The sequence below is a fragment of the Acinonyx jubatus genome, chromosome C1, assembly GCF_027475565.1.
Source record: "Acinonyx jubatus isolate Ajub_Pintada_27869175 chromosome C1, VMU_Ajub_asm_v1.0, whole genome shotgun sequence".
NCBI classification, from domain to species: Eukaryota; Metazoa; Chordata; class Mammalia; order Carnivora; family Felidae; genus Acinonyx; species Acinonyx jubatus.
In genome coordinates this window covers 149,108,606-149,129,461 of record NC_069381.1, presented here as the reverse complement: position 1 = coordinate 149,129,461, position 20,856 = coordinate 149,108,606, and the positions used below count along the sequence as shown (strand labels likewise).

The following is a 20,856-nucleotide window of genomic DNA, read 5'->3' as shown; positions in this document are numbered from 1 at the left end:
ACAACTTACACTTACAATCCTGCCAGAATTTGACAACTTTTCAATGAGAAACTCAACCCATTTAATTTTTCTGTAAGGTAAGGCAAAAATCCAGGCAAATTGCATACAATAAATATTTATAGAATAATTATATTGAATGGTGAATTAAATCCAAAGGGATGATTAAACAAATAGGCTATATAGAAGTTGGGGGGAAGGAGGGAGAGAGAGGAATAGACAGAGATAGAAAAGATAGAAAGAGAGAGAGAGAGCGAACATGAACATAAGTTTTTATTCAGCCACCATGATTCTAGTAAAGGAGAATGTAACCTAGCAACAGAAGCTTTACAAAACGGTTTGCTCATAAATTGTTGAAAATGGTAGTGATATCAGAATGCATAATTAAATAAAGAGAAGTTACCAAAGCGCTGACTGGGGACAGAGAGAACTAATATCTAAGTAGATGGGTAAGAAAGATCAAGTGGTTTGTGGGGTGCCTGGGTGGCTCAGTCGGTTGAGCGACCGACTTTGGCTCAGGTCGTGATTTCATGGTTTGTGAGTTTGAGCCCCGTGTCGGGCTCTGTGCTGACAGCCCAGAGCCTGGAGCCTGCTTTGGATTCTGTGTCTCCCTCTCTCTCTGCCCCTCCCCCACTCATGCTCTGTCTTTCTCTGTCTCATAAATAAACATTAAAAAAAATTGAAAGAAAGATCACGTGGTTCTTAATATTCAAATTCTGATGTAAAACCTTTCTACACGTTATTTTAAATAAATATTCACATAAAGTGAAAACTGTTTAGAACGAAACAAAACTAATTTTTGCTGGAAAAGCATGTGCCTAAAATAGATCTTTTTCAGTCTAAATTTGAAAAAAAGTAAGTATAATCTCAACCTTGCAGGAAAACATTTATCTTTAAGTTTGTGACCCTATCATAGTTTTTCAATAATGAAAAAAACAGCCGATACTTAGATCAATTTTGGTATATCCTCCTGATTGATATTTGGTAATATTTATGTATAAAACTATCAGCTAACCACATCATGTGGTTAATACCAATAAATTAATTACCAATGTCATAAATTAATACCAATGTCAGAGTTAGGATAATTTCTCTTTATCACTACTGATTTCATTTATTTACACACACATTGTGAGTTCAAGGGAATATGTTAATTGGTGTATGTACTATATTTTCTTATTTGCTGTATTCCTGACTCTCAGGCATCTGGGGCCTCTCCGCCTCGAGAGAGACTGGCCCTCTTAGAGACAGCCAATTCTTAGAGATAGCAAATGACTCAACTGTCATACGTAAACTAGGCAATCCACAGTCCCTGCCCTAAACTATCTCCTTTCTGGGCTCTTTCACCCCAAAGGACAGTACTTCTCTGCATTAATCTCCCCGGGGCTGGACAACATGCAGCTAGAGATAACCTCCCTGCCCAGAGCCCTCTAAAATTATTCAAACTCGTCAATTCCAACCCTACCTACCTTACCTCGCATTGCCTTTCCCATAGAAACCACAATAAAGGCTTCTGCCCATGCTTCCCTTGTTCCTTCTGCCTCTTGACTGACCCCGGCATTTCTCTATGTGGTCCTCCATGGGTGATGTGCCCCTCTTATTGGAAATTGTAACAAGCTGTTTTTCCAATGGCAGTCACCTCTGATCTGTTGGCCTTACCATACTGGAAAAATAAGAAAATTTACATGTTAAAACAGTTGGTACTAGTCATTATTGTTTATGCTAACGCCTAAAAGAACTGGGCAATAAATAGTTTAGAGCTTTATAATTGACTCCAAGTTCATCTTCTGGCTCTGTGACATTGGGCAATGTAATAAAACTTTTATGAATCTTGGTTCCTCCTTTGGAAAATGGGGATATTCCCTTCTAGAAGATCCATTAGTCCCCTTTATGTTGTTCTCTGCTTTTATAAAATAAGTCTATACCAAATTATCTTTATCTTTATCTTTATCTTCCCATTGGGAAATATAGATTACCTACCTTTTCTTTTATGTGTTAAAAATTCTATATCGTTCATAGTTGCGATTTTACTTAATTGATACCAGCCAAATCGGTTCTGACACAGTTAATATTGACAGTAAAAACCCCACAAGGTGGCGGCAGAGGAAACACAATTATAAGCAGGTTGTATACAAGAGCCTGAGGAAGGAAGCAAAGTCTGGCTTCCCCTTTCCGAATACCTTTCTGAGAATGGGGAGATACAGCCGAATGTCAACCACTTGGCCTGGGCTGCTTTGAGTCTGCCACCTCCTCAGAGAGTCACTTGTCATCAAAGTTCCAGGCACTTCATGAGCCACAGGCAGTTCTTGGGCCCACCTGAGAACCTGGGTCAGCTTTTGGAATTCATTTTGTGAAGAAGCTCAAGTTTTCTCTACAATTCATTGTGGCATTCCACAAATATTAAATGTTAATATTATTCTTAATTCCTTTTTTTAAAGTTTATGTATTTATTTTGAGAGAGAGTGCAGGAGGGGCAGAGAGAGAGGGGAGAGAGACAGAGTCCCAAGCAGGCTCCATACTGTCAGCACAGAGCCTGATGTGGGGTTCGAACTCACAAATGAGATCATGACCTAAGCCAAAACCATGAGTTGGCCGCTTAACCAACTGAGCCACCCAGGCGCCCCAAATATTATTCTTAATTCCTGATCAGTGACATACAGTACATTTATGTGCATATAACTAGTCTGTTCCTGAAAAAGAAAATATTTGTAAAATGTATTAAATCAAACACCACTCGCAATCGATGCTTGCAGCCTTATTTACATTTATCCATCTATTAAAATCATAAATCCTTCATCTTGAAATATTTTTAAGTGCATCACTTGTAGTAATAAAATAATTTGGACCGCTCTATAACTAAAAACAAATTCCCACATAGCACAATATGTCTCTCTTGAATCTTTTACTGCATTGGAAGAGAAAGAATCAATGAATTAACACCATCTGTGCTAACTAAGTTCCAAAATTTTTGCACCAGTTCTAAAGGTTGGGAAGGACTATGCAAACTCCCCTAAGTCTATACACCTTCAACACAAATATGCATTATAGACAAGCAAATGCAATGCACAAACACACGTCCTAATTAGGAATTTAAAGGAGAAAGATTAAATCATTTTAGCAGGAATCAGGAAATATTTTACAGAAGTATTTTTAAGATATTTTAAAATATTTAAAAAAGTAAATCATAAGTTGTACAAATATGAAATCATTACACATTTTAGGATCATTTGCTTTATAAAATGTGGTATCATTTGCAGCCTGAGTGAATTGGTGTGTCATTCTTTGAGTCACTGACTGATTCTACTCATGCCTTCTTTCACTTATAACAAGCGTAGAAGTCCCTTTCCCTCCCTCAACAAAGTCCCTTTCCCTCCCTCAACAATATGGTATACTGTTTTCAGAACTTGCCCAAATTTTCTCATATGTGGTTCTGTGAAAAAATGGCTGGGGCAAAGGCAGCTGCCCAGCCTAAACTCAGAGTTTTGACTTGTTGGGAGACAGTTCAAGAAGGCTGTACTACTTGGGGCACCTGAGTGGCTCAGTCGGTTGAACACTGGACTCTTGATTTTGGCTCAGGTTGTGGGATTGACCCCCATGTAGAGCTCCACACTGGTCATGAAGGCTGCTTGGGATTCTCTCCCTCTCTCTCTGTTCCCTCCCCTCTTGAGCTCTCTCTTCTTCTCTCTATAAAATGAAAAAAAGAAGTCTCTGGTACAATATTTCTATTTCTTTACAGAATTCTTTATACATCATGTTCTGGTCTTTCAGCACAGAAATTTTCAAATGCTTGTCCAAATATATGGAAAAATGTGGAATTTTTTTCTCACAACAATTTTTTTTTTAAATGAGTCTCTTGACCTAGTCATGGCCTTGAGGTCATCAGGGATCAGCCACTGTCATATTCAAAATCATGCCTTTTATCAGGCAAAAGTTAATGTCCCTTGTCTTCCTCAGAAGAAATTGTGTCAGGGATGCCAGAAAGACTTGAGGTGAAGCCTATTTAAAACTTGATTCCTTGGACCAGAGGAAAGTCCTTACTGTAGTTGATTGTACAAGTAGATATTCGTGGATTGTTTAGCCTGACCACCAGATTCTCTGACACCACCAGTGTGATTTTCTCCTCCAAATGTACCTCTAGTCTCAGTCCCAAAGTATAAAGTGTATAAAAGATGATCTGCTGTCTTTGGAGTAGGAGTGGGGCCCAGAGCCTTGCCCACTGAGCCTCTCTCCATACCCCTCTAAGGTATCACTATGTCATATTAAGTTTCCTCAAAGTAGGGTTTGAATATTAGTCACCAAGGGTATGACAGACTTGGAATAACAGTGGCTACACAATGGAGCTTTATTGGGTGTGAAACTTGGATTTCCTGATAGTCTTCCTAATTTCCCTCTTAATGGTAGAAGAAGTATAAGAAATTCCAGTTGCTTAACATAAGGAAGACAGTTTTGAACCAGAGGGGTCGCTGATTCTCTTTGCTGAACCAATGGGTTGGGGACTACCCAGAGCTTAGGTAACAGTTAGGTGTAAGATAAGCTAAAATTCCTCTAACGTCACTCAGGTTCAGATTTTCTGCCCTTGTTTGTTACTTTCCAGTTCACACACATTAGATGACCTTTTTAGTTGAATTTATATATGATCCATTTTTTTCAAATATCTGCTGGAGATTTACATTCTGAAATGTTCACAGGGCTACTGCCATGAAGGTATGTATTTTCTGTGATGTAGAATACATTTCATTTGTTCTAGGAAAATATCTGACAATGTCCAGGTCAATGGATTTGGTAGACAAATGTTGCAAACTACATTTCTCAGAACAAAGTGCTGAAAATGTATGTTCATTTATATCTTGGCTTTAGCTAAACTGAAAGGGAATGACCCAGGAAGTACACAAAGTGCAGCTGAGTTTTTCATATTCACCTGGGTAGCCTAGGAAACTACTTACCTACTCACTAAAATTTATCTGTAACCCCCAAATCATTACTTTTGATGAATCATTGGTGGATCTGTGCAGAGTAGCGAAAAATTTGAATCACCTAATGCGGATGTTCCCAGCCGAGGCTGAACAAGGCGAAGTTTTCCCTTCTTGTTTCAACTCTCATACTATGAACAAGTGTCCTTTTCATGGAATATTTAGTGCCGATTTTTTGCATTTTTGTGCTTTTTGTTGGTGATTTCACTGTTTAAAATGACTCCAAACAGAGTCCTGAAGTGTTATCTGGTGTTTCCAAGCACAGGAAAACTGTGATGCATCTCACAGAGAAAATGTGCATTGGATAAGCTTCCCTCAGGTATGAGTTATAGTGCTGTTCAGCGTTGAGTTCAATGTTAACGAATCAACAGTACATATTACATGAGGTGTCTTTAAACAGAAACACACACAAATCAAGGTTATATATTGATTCGTTTTTAAAATGTTGTGAGCAGAGTGTGACCTCATTCTGTATATCCCCAAGAGCAGTGGTTCTGTATTCAGTGATTCAGTACAACTTTATAGTACAAAACTATCATGAATAATGAGACTCTGCTGGACTCAGCCAGCACTAGGCTAGCAGAGGCCCTAACACCTCGTCCTCACCTCTGGCTGGAGAGCAGAATCACAAGTGGAATTGAAAGGGAAAATAACTGACACTAAAATTCCAACACTGGAGATTTGGATGCAGTGGATAATTGTGTACATCTTTCCATGTGAGTCTAATATGCAGCTCACCGGGCTTGAGAACAACTTCCTAACTCACTCTGTGGCCACAACAAGAATTGAACGGCTGCTTTGGCACTACTTCCCACTGGGGGTGCTCTCCAAGGGCAATATGTGTGCTCCAGTAGGGAAATCAGCTAGAAAACAAAATTTTCTAGCTTTCCTTGGGTCATCTGTATATTTTAAAATTTAAATAAAATGGTTTGAGCGCCTAGGATAAACAGTGCCTTACTATTAAACATCAGGATTGTTTAATTTATGAGCAGATACCACTTTATGTTAGGGAAGGATACAACCCAGTTCCAGCCAATGAAATATACAAGAAATTCTGCTGCCGGGGGGGGGGGGGGGGGGCTCCTAGGACATTTTTTTTCCCTTCACTGTTGGGAGGAAGCAAATGGGAGAAACTTGATGCTCCAACCCTCTACAACAAGCTTTTAACTGAAGCTGTGAGAAGAAATAATGTTTGTAGCTACTGTAGCCATTTTGCAACCATGAGACGCATCCTAGGGTTCTGACATCAATGAATGCACTGACTCCTCTTGTTATGTGAGAAAAATCAATCCTTCTGGCTGCACCACATTTACTTAGCGTTCTTCATCTTGTAGCTGAAAGCATGCCTACAGAGATGGCCCTTTCCATTCTGCAGAGCATTGTAAGTCTCGCACTATCCTTAAGATGTCTGAGGATTCCTCGGGGGCTTATGCTCTCATTGTCACCCTTGGATGGAATTCTCAATCCAAGTTCCCTGTCACAATTTCAGCAGATACATTTTCTTCCTATGCAGCTCTGCTGTACCACATGGGGTCACCAGCTCTCTTTATTCACCAAAGCACCACAACACAAAGCTGTTCTTTGTGGCAGACTTTTATGAAAGATCTGGGACCAAGAAGGGTCAGTACAGCAAGTGCAACATAAGAATGTGCTTGTTATTCAATAATAGGCATTGCTGCCCAAATATCCCGGCCATCCCTGCTACTGGGAATCTCCCACAGACTCTTTCTCCCCTTGGCATGTCAACATGGTCTCCCTATGAAGATCTCTTCCTTGGAGACCTCTTCCTCATCTCAGACCACTCCCTGTTGAAGAGATGTGTATATGCACACAGGCATATACACCTATATTTACATAATAAGATACTGGTAGGAAATACACTTAAAATATTAATAATGCTTATCTCTGGGTGATGGGAGGACAAAGTAATTAATATAATCATCTTCAGTATTGTGTTATTTCCTTCCAAAATTTCTACAGTGAACATAAACTGTTTCTTAAGTGAAACATTAATTTTATTAAAATATTCAATTCCCGAATACATTTCATATCCTATTGCATGCCTGGCAATGATATGAAATATATTCAGTTTGCATGTGTTAACTTAGTATACTGACATTTGTCACAAAGCAATACTAGAAATTGGAAATGTTCTTCCAAGATCTAAATGCTGAATTGCCCTTCTTTTTCCGACGTTCACTCTCCTTTCACCTACACATCTTCCTCTTCTACTCATATTAATTCTGCTCTACAAATTCATCACAGCCTCTAGTGCTTGGGCTCTCTAGAGCTGAGGTCTCCAAGGAGTTTGTTTTTGATTCCTTATTACTAAAAGTAGTTGACCGTGGACCATAATAAACTTTTGTATGTACTTACTTAGAAAAATCTTTACGTATACAACTGTAATAATTTATCATAAAATACAAACAAATTAAATAGTAAGGCATCAGATGAAGATGAAATGACATTGTTCAATGTCATTGATATAATCCAGTGGGTTAACAATAAAAGGTATTTTGTAATTGACAATGCTTTTTTATCTAAAAAAATCTTAGTTTAACCCTTTGTGATTTAGCAATTCAAATAGATTGATTCAATTTATGTTGATATTTGATTTCAATAACTCGTTCTATAACACACCTACTTCAAAACTTTGTCAGTTATAATATGAACAGGTGAAATAAAAATATTTAACTAATTGTATGGGGGTGGATATTAAGTAATTAGAGCAGCAACCCTTTAATCAAAATGAACACAGGATGAGACATCTAACCCCAAGTGTTTACCAGCTAAATGTCAACCGTCATTTCAAGGAAAAACACAATGACGCTCTAATCCCTCTGATTGAAGCTTGCTCTCAACCATTGGTTTTAAAATCAAGTAAAAGAAGCATGGCCAATTTCTGCCTTTGAGGTAAAGGTGTTGTTTTAACAAAAACATGTCCAAGTGACTGTTTTTGAAAAGACTTAAGCTATGGAGGAAGCATTTGGAAAAACAGATGTTTGGAAAAATGTTCACTGATACCTGATTTTTTTTTTCTAACAGTGTTTGTTACGTAAAAAGACGTTTACATGTGCATGCTTACAACCAGACCTTTATAACTGAATTGGTAAAAATAATTAAGAACTGAGTATCAGGATCTGATAAACTTAGCTAAAAGTTTTAGCTTGCTGTTTTGGAACTCCTGTTTTGAAATATAAAGCTGTGACAGTACACTTTCAATAACCTTCTCTGCTAAATCAGTCTATCAGCTTCTGTTTCTTGAAAAAAGTGATACTGTCTAAAAACTCAATTACATGGCTAGTTACTATATAGGTTTACATATATACGTCACCAATTATTTCCACTATAAATTGTGCATTCTCTGAGAGGTAGCAACATCTCTTACTCATTGCTTATATAAGAATGCTGGCAGTTGCTTCTTGGACTGGTGCTAAGTGCTTTACGGTCTAACCTTTGAACAACCTTATAGCATGGTACTGGTGTTCTTGTTTCACAAGTGCAAAATTTTAGGTGATTTTTCCTAAGAACACACAGCAATTAAGAGGCAGTGCTGAGGGTCACCTGGGTGGCTCAGTTGGTTAAGCATTGACTCTTGGTTTCTGCTCAGGTCATGATCTAACGGTTCAGGAGTTTGAGCCTCACATCGGGCTCTGTGCTGACAGTGTGGAGCCTGCTTGGGATTCTCTCTCTCTCTCTCTCTCTCTCTCTCTCTCTCTCTCTGTCTCTTCTTCCCTCTGCCCCTCCCCTGCTTGTGCTGTCTCTGTCTCTCTCAAAATAAATACCTGAACTTAAAAAAAAAAATAGAGGCAGGGCTGAGATGTGAGTTCTGATGTCCTGGCTCAGGGTCATGATGCTTAATCAGAACAGTATACTGCTAGATTAAGTTTAAAGCCACATTCAGCTGTGAAATTATACTTCCAGTTTGCCAAAAAAAAAAAAGTACAATTACTTCTCAATTGTACAAAACTCAGATGAAAAGTTGGATAATGGCAGGAGTCAGTTATCTTGTATCTTTCTGAATTACTGTTTCTGAGAACAAAATGCTAACAAGTGACTTTTAAAATTGATGAGGTGATGGGGCCTAAAATGTTTCTTTTGGGTTTAAAAAGAAAAGGCAGGTCTAGAAAAAAGGAAACAGATAAAATTCAACAGATTTTCTATCCCAAAGGAAAGAGGAAACAGAAACTGATATTTAGACAACAAGGAGGAGAATGAAAATGAAACTTATCAGGAAAATTGACAGAGGAAAATGCCCAAACAAAAAGCAGAAAATAAACTAAATCATGCTGCACACTTGTGGATAAAGAAAAAAGACATGTTTTGAGAGACAGGCTCGGCTTCCCCCCCCCGCAATCTCCTTCTTCCAGAAGGGGTCCTATCAAGATGATGGAAGATTCCTAAAAAAGATGTTCCTTTCTATTTCCTTCAGGCTTCCCCACCCATTCTCAGTCCTCATCATTCAATCCTCATCCAGCAAAGTGACTCTTACTTGAGAATAAATATGAATTGTTGTTGATGGATATTATGGAATGGTAATGGTGTGATTTAGAGGAGGCTGTCTATATGGAAAATCAACCGGTGAAACTATAATGTGCATTATTATCTAGGTCTTACCAAGATCAGGAACAAGACAAGGGTGCTCACTCTCCCCACTCATATTCAACATAGTACTAGAAGTCCTGAACAGAGCAATCAGGCAAGAAAAAAGAAAGGAAAGGCATCTGAATTGGACAAAAAGAAGTAAAGTTGTCTCTATTTGCAGGTGACATGATTCTATACAGAGAAAAATTTAAAGACTCCACCAAAAACCTAATTAGATCTCATCAACTAATTCATTCAGCAAAGTTGTAGGATATGAAATCAATATACAAAAATCAGTAGCATCTGTATACTAAAAATGAATTATCTGAAAGAGAAATAAAATGATCTCATTTACTATAGTATCAGAAACAGGAATGGATCTGACCATAGTCCTCATAGCATTTGTTCTCTATTATTTGGTATTTGTCCTCCCACTCCCATTAGAATGTGAGCTCCATAAAAAAAGAAACTTTGTTCAGTTTTATTAACTACACAAGAGCAGCACTGCTCATATTGCAGGTACTTAATAAATATTTTCAAATTATTGTATGAACAAATGAGGTAAGCTGAACACTAAATATCAAAGCTTCTACTTTTGACCTTCTGTCACCCCAACAGCAGTTCCATGGTGTTAAGAAGATGACGTTATCTCCCCATATTTGACTATCAAAACCTTTGTATCCTCCAGTGTTTGAAACCCAAGGACAGAGGGATGAGTGTTAGGGGACAGAATGATTTTTGGTTGGTTGGTTGGTTTTTGTCTTAACATACTGAGTGAAACCGGACAGCACCTGAAGAGCAGGCATGGAGGGAATTTCTTGGAATAGTCCTAAAAGATATCTTCATATACCCAATAACTAAAATTGATCATTTGAATACTTTTGTAGAGACATCTAATTTGATATCTTTTATTTAAGGGGCCAACTCCCCCAAAATAAGTAAATACATAGTAGTGTTTTATGAAGAAACGTTAAAGAATAATATAAAGCAGGTTCATCTGCAAGGCCAAAGTTGCATTTCGCTTCAACAACTTTCACTATGTGTCTGACATTGGACCAACTGCTAAGGTCAAGGCAAATAAAATTCTCATTGGGGATAATCAGCAAGGACCTACTGGTAGGACCTACTGCTTGTATTATACTGGTTACTGTGTAAATATGTCCTCTCTTCAAGCAGCTTACACTCCATATAGGAAGAAAAAGCTTAGCTACATAATATCATTAGAGCATAAAATAAGATAAAATAAAATGAAGAGCTCAATTGAATATTTTGTATGCCTCTGACGAAAACAAGTATTTCTCTTACCTAGTCCAAAGCACCACCAGGCCTCCCTGTCCTATCCAAACTTCACTGAATGTGCTTTGCTAACAGATTACTTTTCCTAAACGTATCTTTTTAAAGGCTTAAGTGACCCCCTCCTTCCTCCACATAACTCTAGACCATGAGGTTCTCATCATGAAGCATATACACTACTACCCACAGCCACCCAGGGAGGCAGAATATGAGTAGCAACCTGAAGAACTCACTTTTATGTGGCTTCTGTACTGAACCGAAGCTGCCATTTTTCAGTGTGGGTGTCTTTTTTTCCCTCATGACATAGACAAATGTTGATGTTTACTACAAGTTGGTACATTAGTTGCTAATTAAGTTCCTAGCTGCTTCAGCCAAAACTTTCTGTATTGAATCCAAGAAAAGAATGGCAGCTATATCAAAAATAAGTTGTTGGGGATTTTGTTTTGTTTTATTAAAGGAAAGTTGTATATTAAAGAATATGGGGAACTTACAGGCTGAGAGATAGAAAACCTTCATTCTTGGCTTCCTCCTAAGCTGAGTTGGTGGTTAAAGTCCCTCTTCGTCTGTCACTGGGCCCTGGTCAAAGCCAAATAAATACTACATGAGGCAAGAAAATAAGGTGTTTATCATTATTCACTCTTTCCCCACAGGCTGTAAAAGCAAAGAGGTCGTTTCGGGGGACCCACAGGAAGTCAGGTGTATTCTAGAAAGGGTGCAGGGGTCACTTCATCCTGGCGTTCTGGGTCTACACATCTCTGGAAAGATGTCTTCTTAGCTTTCTTAGCTTTACCTCTTCACCCCGTACCCTGCAGTCTTAGCAACTTACCACCGGGGCAGCGGGTCAGGGCAGAACCTACCTGTACGCACCAACCAAGGGTGCCTCCTTCTGTTGGCATCAGTGTTACAGGCATCTTCTCTTCGCTTCTGCACTGGGAAGTCCCCCATAACGCGCTTTCAAGCCCTGCACGTATGCTAGACGGCGGTGGGAAAGACATCTGATTTTGAGGCAGAACCCTGCAAAGAAGGGAAAACACCTGCATAAGAAGCATGGCTCCACCGGGGCTGTCTTATTCGAATTCGCTTTCTTTTTCCGTTTCCCACAGTGCCTGCGACCGAAACACGGTCCTTGCCAGGACCAACCAAAGGGCGTCTCCTCCCCAAGGAAACCTACACTCCCCGCCTGGCGGATTACGTCGGGAAAGCCCTGACGCAGGGGGGGAAGAGAATCGAAACAGAAACCGAAGTTCGGAAAACTACAAGAACTGCCCGGCGGAAAGCGGGGCTCAAAGCTCCCTCTCGAGTTTGCAGCGGCGGGTCTCTGGCGGGTCTCCGGCGAGCACTGCAGAGAGTCGGAGGTAGCGCGCCTGCCCGGCCGCAGCGTCTCGCCGCCGCGTCCCTAGGCCCGTAGGCCCGGCCGGCCACCTGCCCACCCGCCCCCTCCGCGGGTGCGACCGACCGCGCCCTCGCGCCCCGGCCCGCGGGCCCTGCGCGCACCCCGGCCGTCAGGCACCTGGCTGTGAACCCTGTGGCTGCCAAGGCAGCCGACCGCGGCGCGCACCTCTCACCTGTTGAGCAGAGAGAGAACAGCAATCGTCGGTCTACTTGGGAGAACCCCCTCCCTTTTCTGAGCACGAACGAAAGATGTCGAATGGATATTGCGCAGACAGGAGTTTCTGCTACCTCCTCTCGTGTTTCAGGACCAGAGTGAAAACGTACATCCAGGTGGAGCCCGTACTGGACTACCTGACCTTTCTCCCTGCAGACTTGAAGGAGCAGATTCAGAGGACGGCCGTCACCGCTGGGAACATACACGCAGCGGAACTGCTTCTGAGCACCTTGGAGAAGGGAGTCTGGCCCCCGGGCTGGGCTAGACAATTTGTGGTGGCCCTTCAGAGAGCAGGCAGCGTTTTAGCCGCCCGCTACCTGAACCCAGAGCTCACCGACTTGCCCTCTCCATCCTCTGAGAACGCTCATGATGAGTGTCTCCAGCTGCTGAACCTCCTTCAGCCCTCCCTGGTGGACAGAATTCTGGTTAAAGATGTCTTGGATAAGTGTGTGGAGGAGAAACTGTTGACAAACGAAGACAGAAATCGGGTAGGTGTCCTCTCAGGTGGAGGGACATTTTGTAACTCGGGGTTGCGCCTTCATTTGCCCCACTCCAAATTGTCTTTGGTATCTTTGGGTAAATGTGGTTCCTTCCTTCCTTTAGAATTCTCGAGACTAGTCAGGCACTTACAAACATTATTTTGAAAATTTAAATATAAGAAAAGCTCTTTTTCTAATCCTTTCACTAAAATAAGCTAAAGAGGAGCTAACTCCAAAATAGTAATGCATACTAATAGATAACATTTATTGAGCACTTACTGCAGACAATTGGTATCATGTGCAAAACGTATATCAGAGTACATGCTCCCAGTAATCCATTATGACTTTTAAGGTTATTGGGGCGCCTGGGTGGCTCAGTTGGTTAAGTGTTTGACTCTTGAAGTGGGCTCAAGTCATGATCTCACAGTTCATGGGATTGAGCCCTGTGTTGGGCTCTCTGATCGCAGTGCAGAACCCGCTTGGGATTCTCTCTTTTCCTCTCTAGCCCCTCCCCTGCTCGTTCTTTCTCAAAATAAATAAACTTAAAAAAAAAGATTTTTTAGATTATTAATTTTGTTTTACAGATGATAAAACTGAGGTAGGTTAATAACTTGCCCCAGGTGTTCCAGGAAAGCAGCAGCAGAGCTAAGGACCTACTTCCTGGTGGTGTGCAAGTATATGTCTTAATTTATATAGTCCATTGAATGGACCCATGGGCTGAGTCCAGTCTATTACTGGTTTTGCAGACCCAAAAACTAAGCATGGTTTTTACATTTTTAAATTTTCAGTGTTGATAAAGAAAGTTTTCCTGGAACACTGCCATGTTCATTTACATGCTAGGACAGCTTCTGCACTTTTTAAGAGTAGTTAAACAGAGATCATACAGCTCACAAAACTTGCAGTACTTATTATATGGACTTTACAGATAAAGAAATGCCTATTTTTGGCCTATATTATACATTATGCCATTCAATCTTGGTCCAAGTGGAGAAATTACGACACGCACACACACACACTCTTTTTCTTTAATCAAAGTTATAAGTTATGACATTGTCTGGGAATCAAAAGTGGCAGATAATTCATTGAAAAAATAAACATTTTATTTTGCAATTGCAGTTTTTTTGTATTAGCAAAGAAGTAGTAGATTTTTTAGGTGGCATTTTGACAGGGTGAATTTTACAGGGAACTTTACATTTAATGTAATGTTTCATTGTTCATTGTTTCCCAATGAACAAGGTTTCTCCCTTTTTCTTTCTTTCTTTCTTCCTTTCTTTCTTTCTTTCTTTCTTTCTTTCTTTCTTTCTTTCTTTCTTTCTTTCTCTTTCCTCCTTCCTTCCTTCCTTCCTTTTAGATTCATCAGTTATTTGTATCTTCATTACAAAGCTCAGGCATTGGCCTCACATGAGCCAGTGATGTAACTTGGTCTTTAGTGACTAAAGTTAGTGTTCCTTTGTAGACGTGACAGCCATAGGGCCTGTCCAAAGACCCAGGCATGCATCTAATTTTGATGGCTGGTTTTCCCAACAAGTAAATTACTTTACACTGTTGTCTGTAACGTTTATGTAGTTTTGTGTATTGAGAACCAGCTAGAACGCATTCTAGTAGTCCAGCTGGATATGACAAATGTGTACATCACTGTGGCAGAATCTTAATTTGGAAGACAGTATGCAGCCTTCAAGCCAGCTGGAGATGGAAGATGGCATTTCCAGCCACAGTAGCTGTTAGGAAGTCCAGAAGCAACAGAGTCCAGTAACACCACAACGCTGTTTATGTTTGGTGGGTATGACGTCCCGATTGCCAGCGAAACAGCACTTCTTATTTACTCTAAATACTTCTGCCTATCAGCATCACTTTTGTCTTGCCTGGATTGAATTTCCGCCAGCTAGATTTTATCCAAGCTCTTGATTCTGGCAAGCTTGGAGGCAGCTAGCAGTAAAGCTTGGGATTTGACACAGAGAAGATGTAGACTAAAGGGACATTTGTGTACTGGGTGGCAGTTAAAGCCAAAGCAACCCAAACTCTCCCTCAAATTCATATTTCAAAAGAGGCTCTGAAAGATGGAGGAGCTATGCATTTGAGGCTTTCTAAGGAGGAGTAGTGTCTCTGTGAGATTCTGGAACCGTCTTTGTACACATCATTTTAATGTGTCATCAGTCTCAAAACTAAACTATTGATGACAGTGGAAAAGAAGCTTTAGGGTTAGAGGAATCTATGTTGATATGGGGATCATTGATCACCATTTATCTCAAAACAGCAAAGCGTACTGGGGAAAAACATGAAGAATTTGGAATGGGAAAACTATTCCCATCTCAAATCTATGTTTGTTTCTTACTATATGTGTGTTACTCTGGGTCAAGTTATTTAAGTTCCTTGATCCTAAATTTACCCATGAAAATGGACATAATCATGTCTCCTCTCACTCACACTACTTTAGTGAATGCAAATGAGAACTCATGTTTATGAAAAAAGTCTTATCAAGAGTTGTTCTGATATGATGATGATGATGATGACTTCTATCATCATTCATTTGGGTACATTTGCCTGTGAATTTAAAGTTTCAGAGACTTGGGGCTCCTGGGTGGCTCGGTCGGTTAAGCGTCCGACTTCGGCTCAGGTCATGATCTCACGGTCCGTGAGTTCGAGCCCCGCGTCGGGCTCTGTGCTGACAGCTCAGAGCCTGGAGTCTGCTTTGGATTCTGTGTCTCCCTCTCTCTGGCCCTCCCTCATTCATACTCTGTCTCTCTCTGTATCAAAAATAAATAAAACATTAAAATAAATTTTAAAAAAAGATTTAAAAAAATTAAAAAAAATAAAGTTTCAGAGATGTACGCAAATCCCCTACATTGAAGCTCAGATATGCTTAAATTCCCTGGATTAAACTGTGATTCCAAGCAAAAGCTATGTCTTTCACCTCTAGAAATCTAGCTAAGGCTAGGTATAGAATTGGTACTCGATAAGAATTCATTGACTGATTGGTTTTATTTCCAAACAGTTGTCTGGAATAAAGGATAAGGGATGAGAACACATGACGTCATGAATTGCTTTGCCAGGCATTTGGAAATGGATGGATGATGGACACAAGATCCCCAAGCTTGCTTTTGTGACAGCTTAAAGTAGTATTTGAGTAAGAAGTCAGGACTTCTAAAAATTAGTTTAATTATTTTCCTACTTGGTCTGGCATTTTAGTTCACGATTCTCATGTCAATCACCGCAGCCCCTGGCCCCAGACATCAGAGTCTCTAGAAATGATCCTAGATTTAGTTTTGTGTCCAGCAAGTACTCAAAGAAACTTATTTAAAGGATTGATTATTCATTCATTCGGTTTAAATTTATAGAGTGACGTTTTGTGCCAGGCACCATGCTAGTGGTAAAAAGACTGGATAATAATGCGGATATTGTCTCTGCTTTCACGGAGCCTATGTTGTAGTGTGGATCAGTATCCATCTAATAAATAGTTAAAGAATGTCTAGTGTGCGCAAGGCACTCTTGTAAATACTGGAGGCCCAACAATAAATATAAGAATCACTTCATAGATCATTGTAATGTAACGATCCCTAATAGAAAGGGAGTGCCCTTGTACTGACCTGCTTTTTTTAAGGATGCTTAGTGACCTCTTGGCACATCCATTGACTTAGACAGCCATGAATTTTGGAAAAGAGGTGATAATATAAACATTTCCATAGTGTCTTAATAGCAGTCCGAACACCTCAAGAGAGGTGCATGTTCCAATCCTGGCCAGCTCAAAGCAGTAAACATCCATAGTTCAGGAAGACCCCATAGATGTCTCATTTACATAGGAGATCCAGAGATACTGTGATGAGTGCAGCTAGAAACCAAGTCCAGTTGTCCTTACGTGACCGCCAAAGACCTGAGTCCATCTCTCCCAGCTTACTGTATTGTCAGGTAAATTCTGATGCTTATTAGCAAGAAAAAATACTATACTAGTAAGAAATTAGTTATGGCAATGTGATGATAGATATTCATTTAGAAACACATTAAGTTTTTATGGGGAACTAGCTTTTAAAAATTCTTTGCTTTTAACATATGAGTTTTGCCTTCTGATTTACTGGTGTGAGAGCTAAGGTCTGCTGTGTTAAAAAAAATTACCATTATATTTAAGTAGCTCTCTAAGGTTTTTATGAAAGAGAGAAAACATTTTTGTCAAACTTTACAATTGTGTTGGCAAGCCAGTGTTTAATGAAAAGTATCACTGTTTTCTCTCCTGATTTCTGTTGGAAAGAAAAAACATAGATGAAAGAATTTAGAATGTGAAAGCATATAATTGTATTACCCACAAATTCATTTTTATTTTATAAATTAGTTAGCAGTGTATCCATAGCTATTTTAAACTGCATATTCAGAGAAAGTGTTCACTGGGGGAAGAACATGAGTGAGAATCACTACATGCCCTGTTGAAGTCTCAAGTCTAAATATCTTTCCAAGAGTTTCCATAATCAAACTTAATATTGGAATCTAATGTCTTTAGTATGATTTAGGAGGACAAATTAAGTTATATATATATATGTTTATATATATATATGTTTATATATATATGCTTATATGTATTATATATTTATATTTATTATTTATATATTATTTATTATTATTATATATATATATTTATATATGACTGCTTCAAAGGGAATTGATCTACTTTCTAGCACCCAAACTTAGAAAACTTCTTAAAAACTCAGGATCTTGATGAAGCTGCTAAAATTGCACAGGTGTTATATGTAGTTCCATATTCAAATAATATAAATACTTGCAGGAAATAGTGGCATAATGATCTTCAACTGCCTGAACTCAATAAGGACAAAACAAGCTTGACAAATGTAATTCTACAGTTAATATCAACTTAACTGATTAAGAGTGGAAGAAAATTTAGTGCCTATAATATACTTAGATTTTTAGTAAGAATATTCATTACAGTGCCTCACTTGCTGTTTTTAGAGAAATGCTTTCTGATTACTTCTGTCAGATGGATTTAAAGCTGATTAAAGAGTGGGGTAATTAGAAATAGGAATGGTTGAGTTAAAAGAAGGTGCTCTAGAAAAATTTTTTTTAGTTTATTTATTTGGAGAGAGAGTACACACAGGAGGGGGGGAGAGAGAGAGAGAGAGAGAGAGAGAGAGAGAGAGAGAGAAGGAGAGAGAGGGAGAGAGAATCCTGAGCAGGCTCCACACTATGATAGTGTGAAGCCGGATGTGGGGCTTGAACTCACGAACCATGAGATCCTGACCTAAGCTGAAACCAAGTTTCAGTTGCTCAACTGACTGAGCCACCCATGTGCCCCTAAAAGAAGTTTGCTTAAACCAGTCTTACTTAGTATCTTTAGCAACTATTATTAAATTAGCAAATAATAATAAAGACATTTACAAACAACATAGAAGAAATGTTTCTAATAGGAGATTAATGAAGTTAGAGAAAAGGTAGGAAATGAGCAAGAATCTGCTTAGAAAATGCTCTGGGGGAGATGGACTGAAATCACCTAAATTTAATTAAATCCAGTAGTCATCTTAACCATTTCTTGCTGGAAAATGTGCTTAAATTGGAGAGGATTAGTAAGTATAATTAGAGTTCAGGAAGGCAGTATTTGGCCTCTGAAACCAATTGCCTGGGATAAAATTCTACCTCTGCCATTTAACTAGCTTTGTGGCTCCAGAAAGGTAACTGGATTTTTCTGTGCCTTGGATTTCTGATCTGTAAAATGGGTTAATGTTGGCTCCTTCTTCAGGATTTCTGGGTTAATATATACAAACGCTTTATAATAACATTAGTAAGTATTCTCTAATTAAGACTAACATACCCAATGGGTAGAAATTATGCTGTACACTTCTCTACTAAGTAGTGCCCCTGGTGAAGTGTTTATACAGGTAGATGCTTTCTTCAGTCATCCATAATAATAACTAACACTGAATTTGTGTCAGACACTGTTTCAAAAATGCAAACTAATACCTGACACTAAAAGGTTATGGGACATACTTATAGGACTAGAAAATACAAAAATTTAATAAGAAACAATTAATCTAGCTAATCAACCCAGATTATACATGTAGAAAGTGGACAAATGTTCAGAAGGGCCTTTGAGAGTAGGTAAGTCAGTATTTCTCATCGAAGCCGCTAATTAGAAGTGAGAGATCCTTAAAAAAACGTTTTGGCTTCCCCACACAGACAAAACAAGTCAGAATCTTTGGGAGGGAGGGTAGATCCCAGGCATGAGTGTTTTTTTAAAGCTCCCCAGGTGTGTCTAATGTGCAGGTTGGGTGAAGAAGCCACGACATTTCTTTTCAGTTGCCTTGTTTTGCACATGCAGAAACTGAGGCCCAGAGAGATGATGTGGCTGGCGTCACGGCACAGCAAGCTGATGGTGTGGTGTCTAATTTCTTTCTGGTCTAAATGTGGCTTGTATTAGCCTTTTCTTCAAATGTTTGGTGCTGTGTGAAGTCCTGGGAAGTGCACTGTGATAATGATTACGTGAATGATCCACACCTAAAAAGATTTGCTGGTTTAATCTAAAAGAGACATTAAAGGAAGGCTAAAGGTTGTAATGAATAGATATAGAAATAATTCTGCCCCATACTTTAAGAAAGGAATGTGTGCACAAATCCCTTCGTCTCATAATACTAAATAAACACAAATTTAGGGAAAATATTATAGTCGAGTACATATTACAGATATTAAGTTAGCAAGAATATAAGTCTTGTGATAGTAATTCCTTCATAGTAGTGATAGCCAAGCAATATTTGGTTTCCTATTTATAGACTCCATGGGTTTAAAAGAAATAGCAAGCCCTGGATATACCGAAATAAATTAATGCAAATAGACATAGCAGAACTAGAAATTAAAGACACTTTCTCCTGCACCCCTTGTTCAGAATGGTTGAGGTAAAACATTTATTTCCTAAGCGTCAGTTTTGAATATCTCAGTGGCTTTAAAAATGGTGCATAGTTTTAAGGGGGCTTGGCCCAGAGATTTGCTCCCCGCTACAATCCAGAGTTGCTACAAGTGACATTCGTCTTTTCTCTCATATTTGAATATAAGCCTTTATTAACACTGATGCTTAATTGCTCACTTATTAAACAATGTTTAAACATTGTTTAAAATTGTTCAGAAGATGTTTGTTCTTTTTATCCACTCATCAGTTGATGGACATTTGGGCTCTTTCCATAATTTGGTCAATGTTGATAACACTGCTATAAACGTTGGGTTACATGTGTCCCTGTGAATCAGCACTCCTGTATCCTTTGGATAAATTCCTAGTAGTGGTATTTCTGGGTCTTAGGGTGATTCTATTTTTAATTTTTTGAGGAACCTCCATACTGTTTTCCAGAGTAGTGCACCAGTTTGCATTTCCACCAACAATGCAAGAGTTCCCCTTTCTCCACATCCTTACCAACATCTGTTGTTTCCTGAGTTGTTAATTTTAGCCACTCTGACTGGTGTGAGGTGGTATCTTATTGTGATTTTGATTTGTATTTCCCTGATGATGAGTGATGTTGAGCATCTTTTCATGTGTCTGTTGCCATTTGGATGTCTTCTTTGGAAGAGTGTCTATTCATGTCTTCTGTCCGTGTCTTCACTGGATTATTTGTTTTTTGGGTGTTGAGTTCGATGAGTTCTTTATAGATTTTGGATACTAAACCTTTATCTGATATGTCATTTGCAAATATCTTCTCCCATTCCATTGGTTGCCTTTTGGTTTTGGTGATTATTTCCTTTGCTGTGCAGAAGCTTTTAACTTGATGAGGTCCCAGTAGCTCGTTGTTGCTTTTATTTCCCTTGCCTTTGGAGACATGTCACATAAGAAGTTTCTGTGGCTGAGGTCAAAGAGGTTGCCTATTTTCTCTTCTAGGATTTTGACAGTTTCCTGTCTCACATTTAGGTCTTTCATCTATTTTGAATTTATTTTTGTGTATGGTGTAAAAAA

At 39.1% G+C, this 20,856-nt stretch overlaps 2 protein-coding genes across 23 annotated transcripts in view; one reads left to right on the top strand and one right to left on the bottom strand.

Annotated features, from left to right (window-relative positions):
• The window catches only part of GCA (grancalcin), a 48,238-nt gene extending 36,396 nt beyond the window's left edge, over positions 1-11,842 (bottom strand). For 8 of the 21 annotated variants that reach the window (XM_053215170.1, XM_053215169.1, XM_053215191.1 and 5 more), the window contains exons 1-3: positions 11,702-11,841; positions 11,336-11,420; positions 1,472-1,660 (exon numbers count right to left, since the gene is read on the bottom strand). The gene's annotated coding sequence lies outside the window, so the exon portion shown is untranslated. Of the gene's footprint in view, positions 1-1,466; positions 1,661-3,526; positions 3,682-11,335; positions 11,421-11,701 lie in introns of all 21 variants that reach the window. The other 13 variants (XM_053215180.1, XM_053215183.1, XM_053215181.1 and 10 more) reach the window with 8 other exon arrangements.
• Positions 11,843-12,086: 244 nt separating this feature from the next.
• The window catches only part of IFIH1 (interferon induced with helicase C domain 1), a 56,372-nt gene continuing 47,602 nt past the window's right edge, over positions 12,087-20,856 (top strand). The window contains exon 1 of one of the 2 annotated variants that reach the window (XM_027055628.2): positions 12,087-12,938. In XM_027055628.2, coding sequence (XP_026911429.1) covers positions 12,486-12,938 — 453 coding nt within the window. In that variant the 5' untranslated portion in view covers positions 12,087-12,485. The remainder of the gene's footprint in view (positions 12,939-20,856) is intronic. The other variant, XM_015083051.3, reaches the window with a different exon arrangement.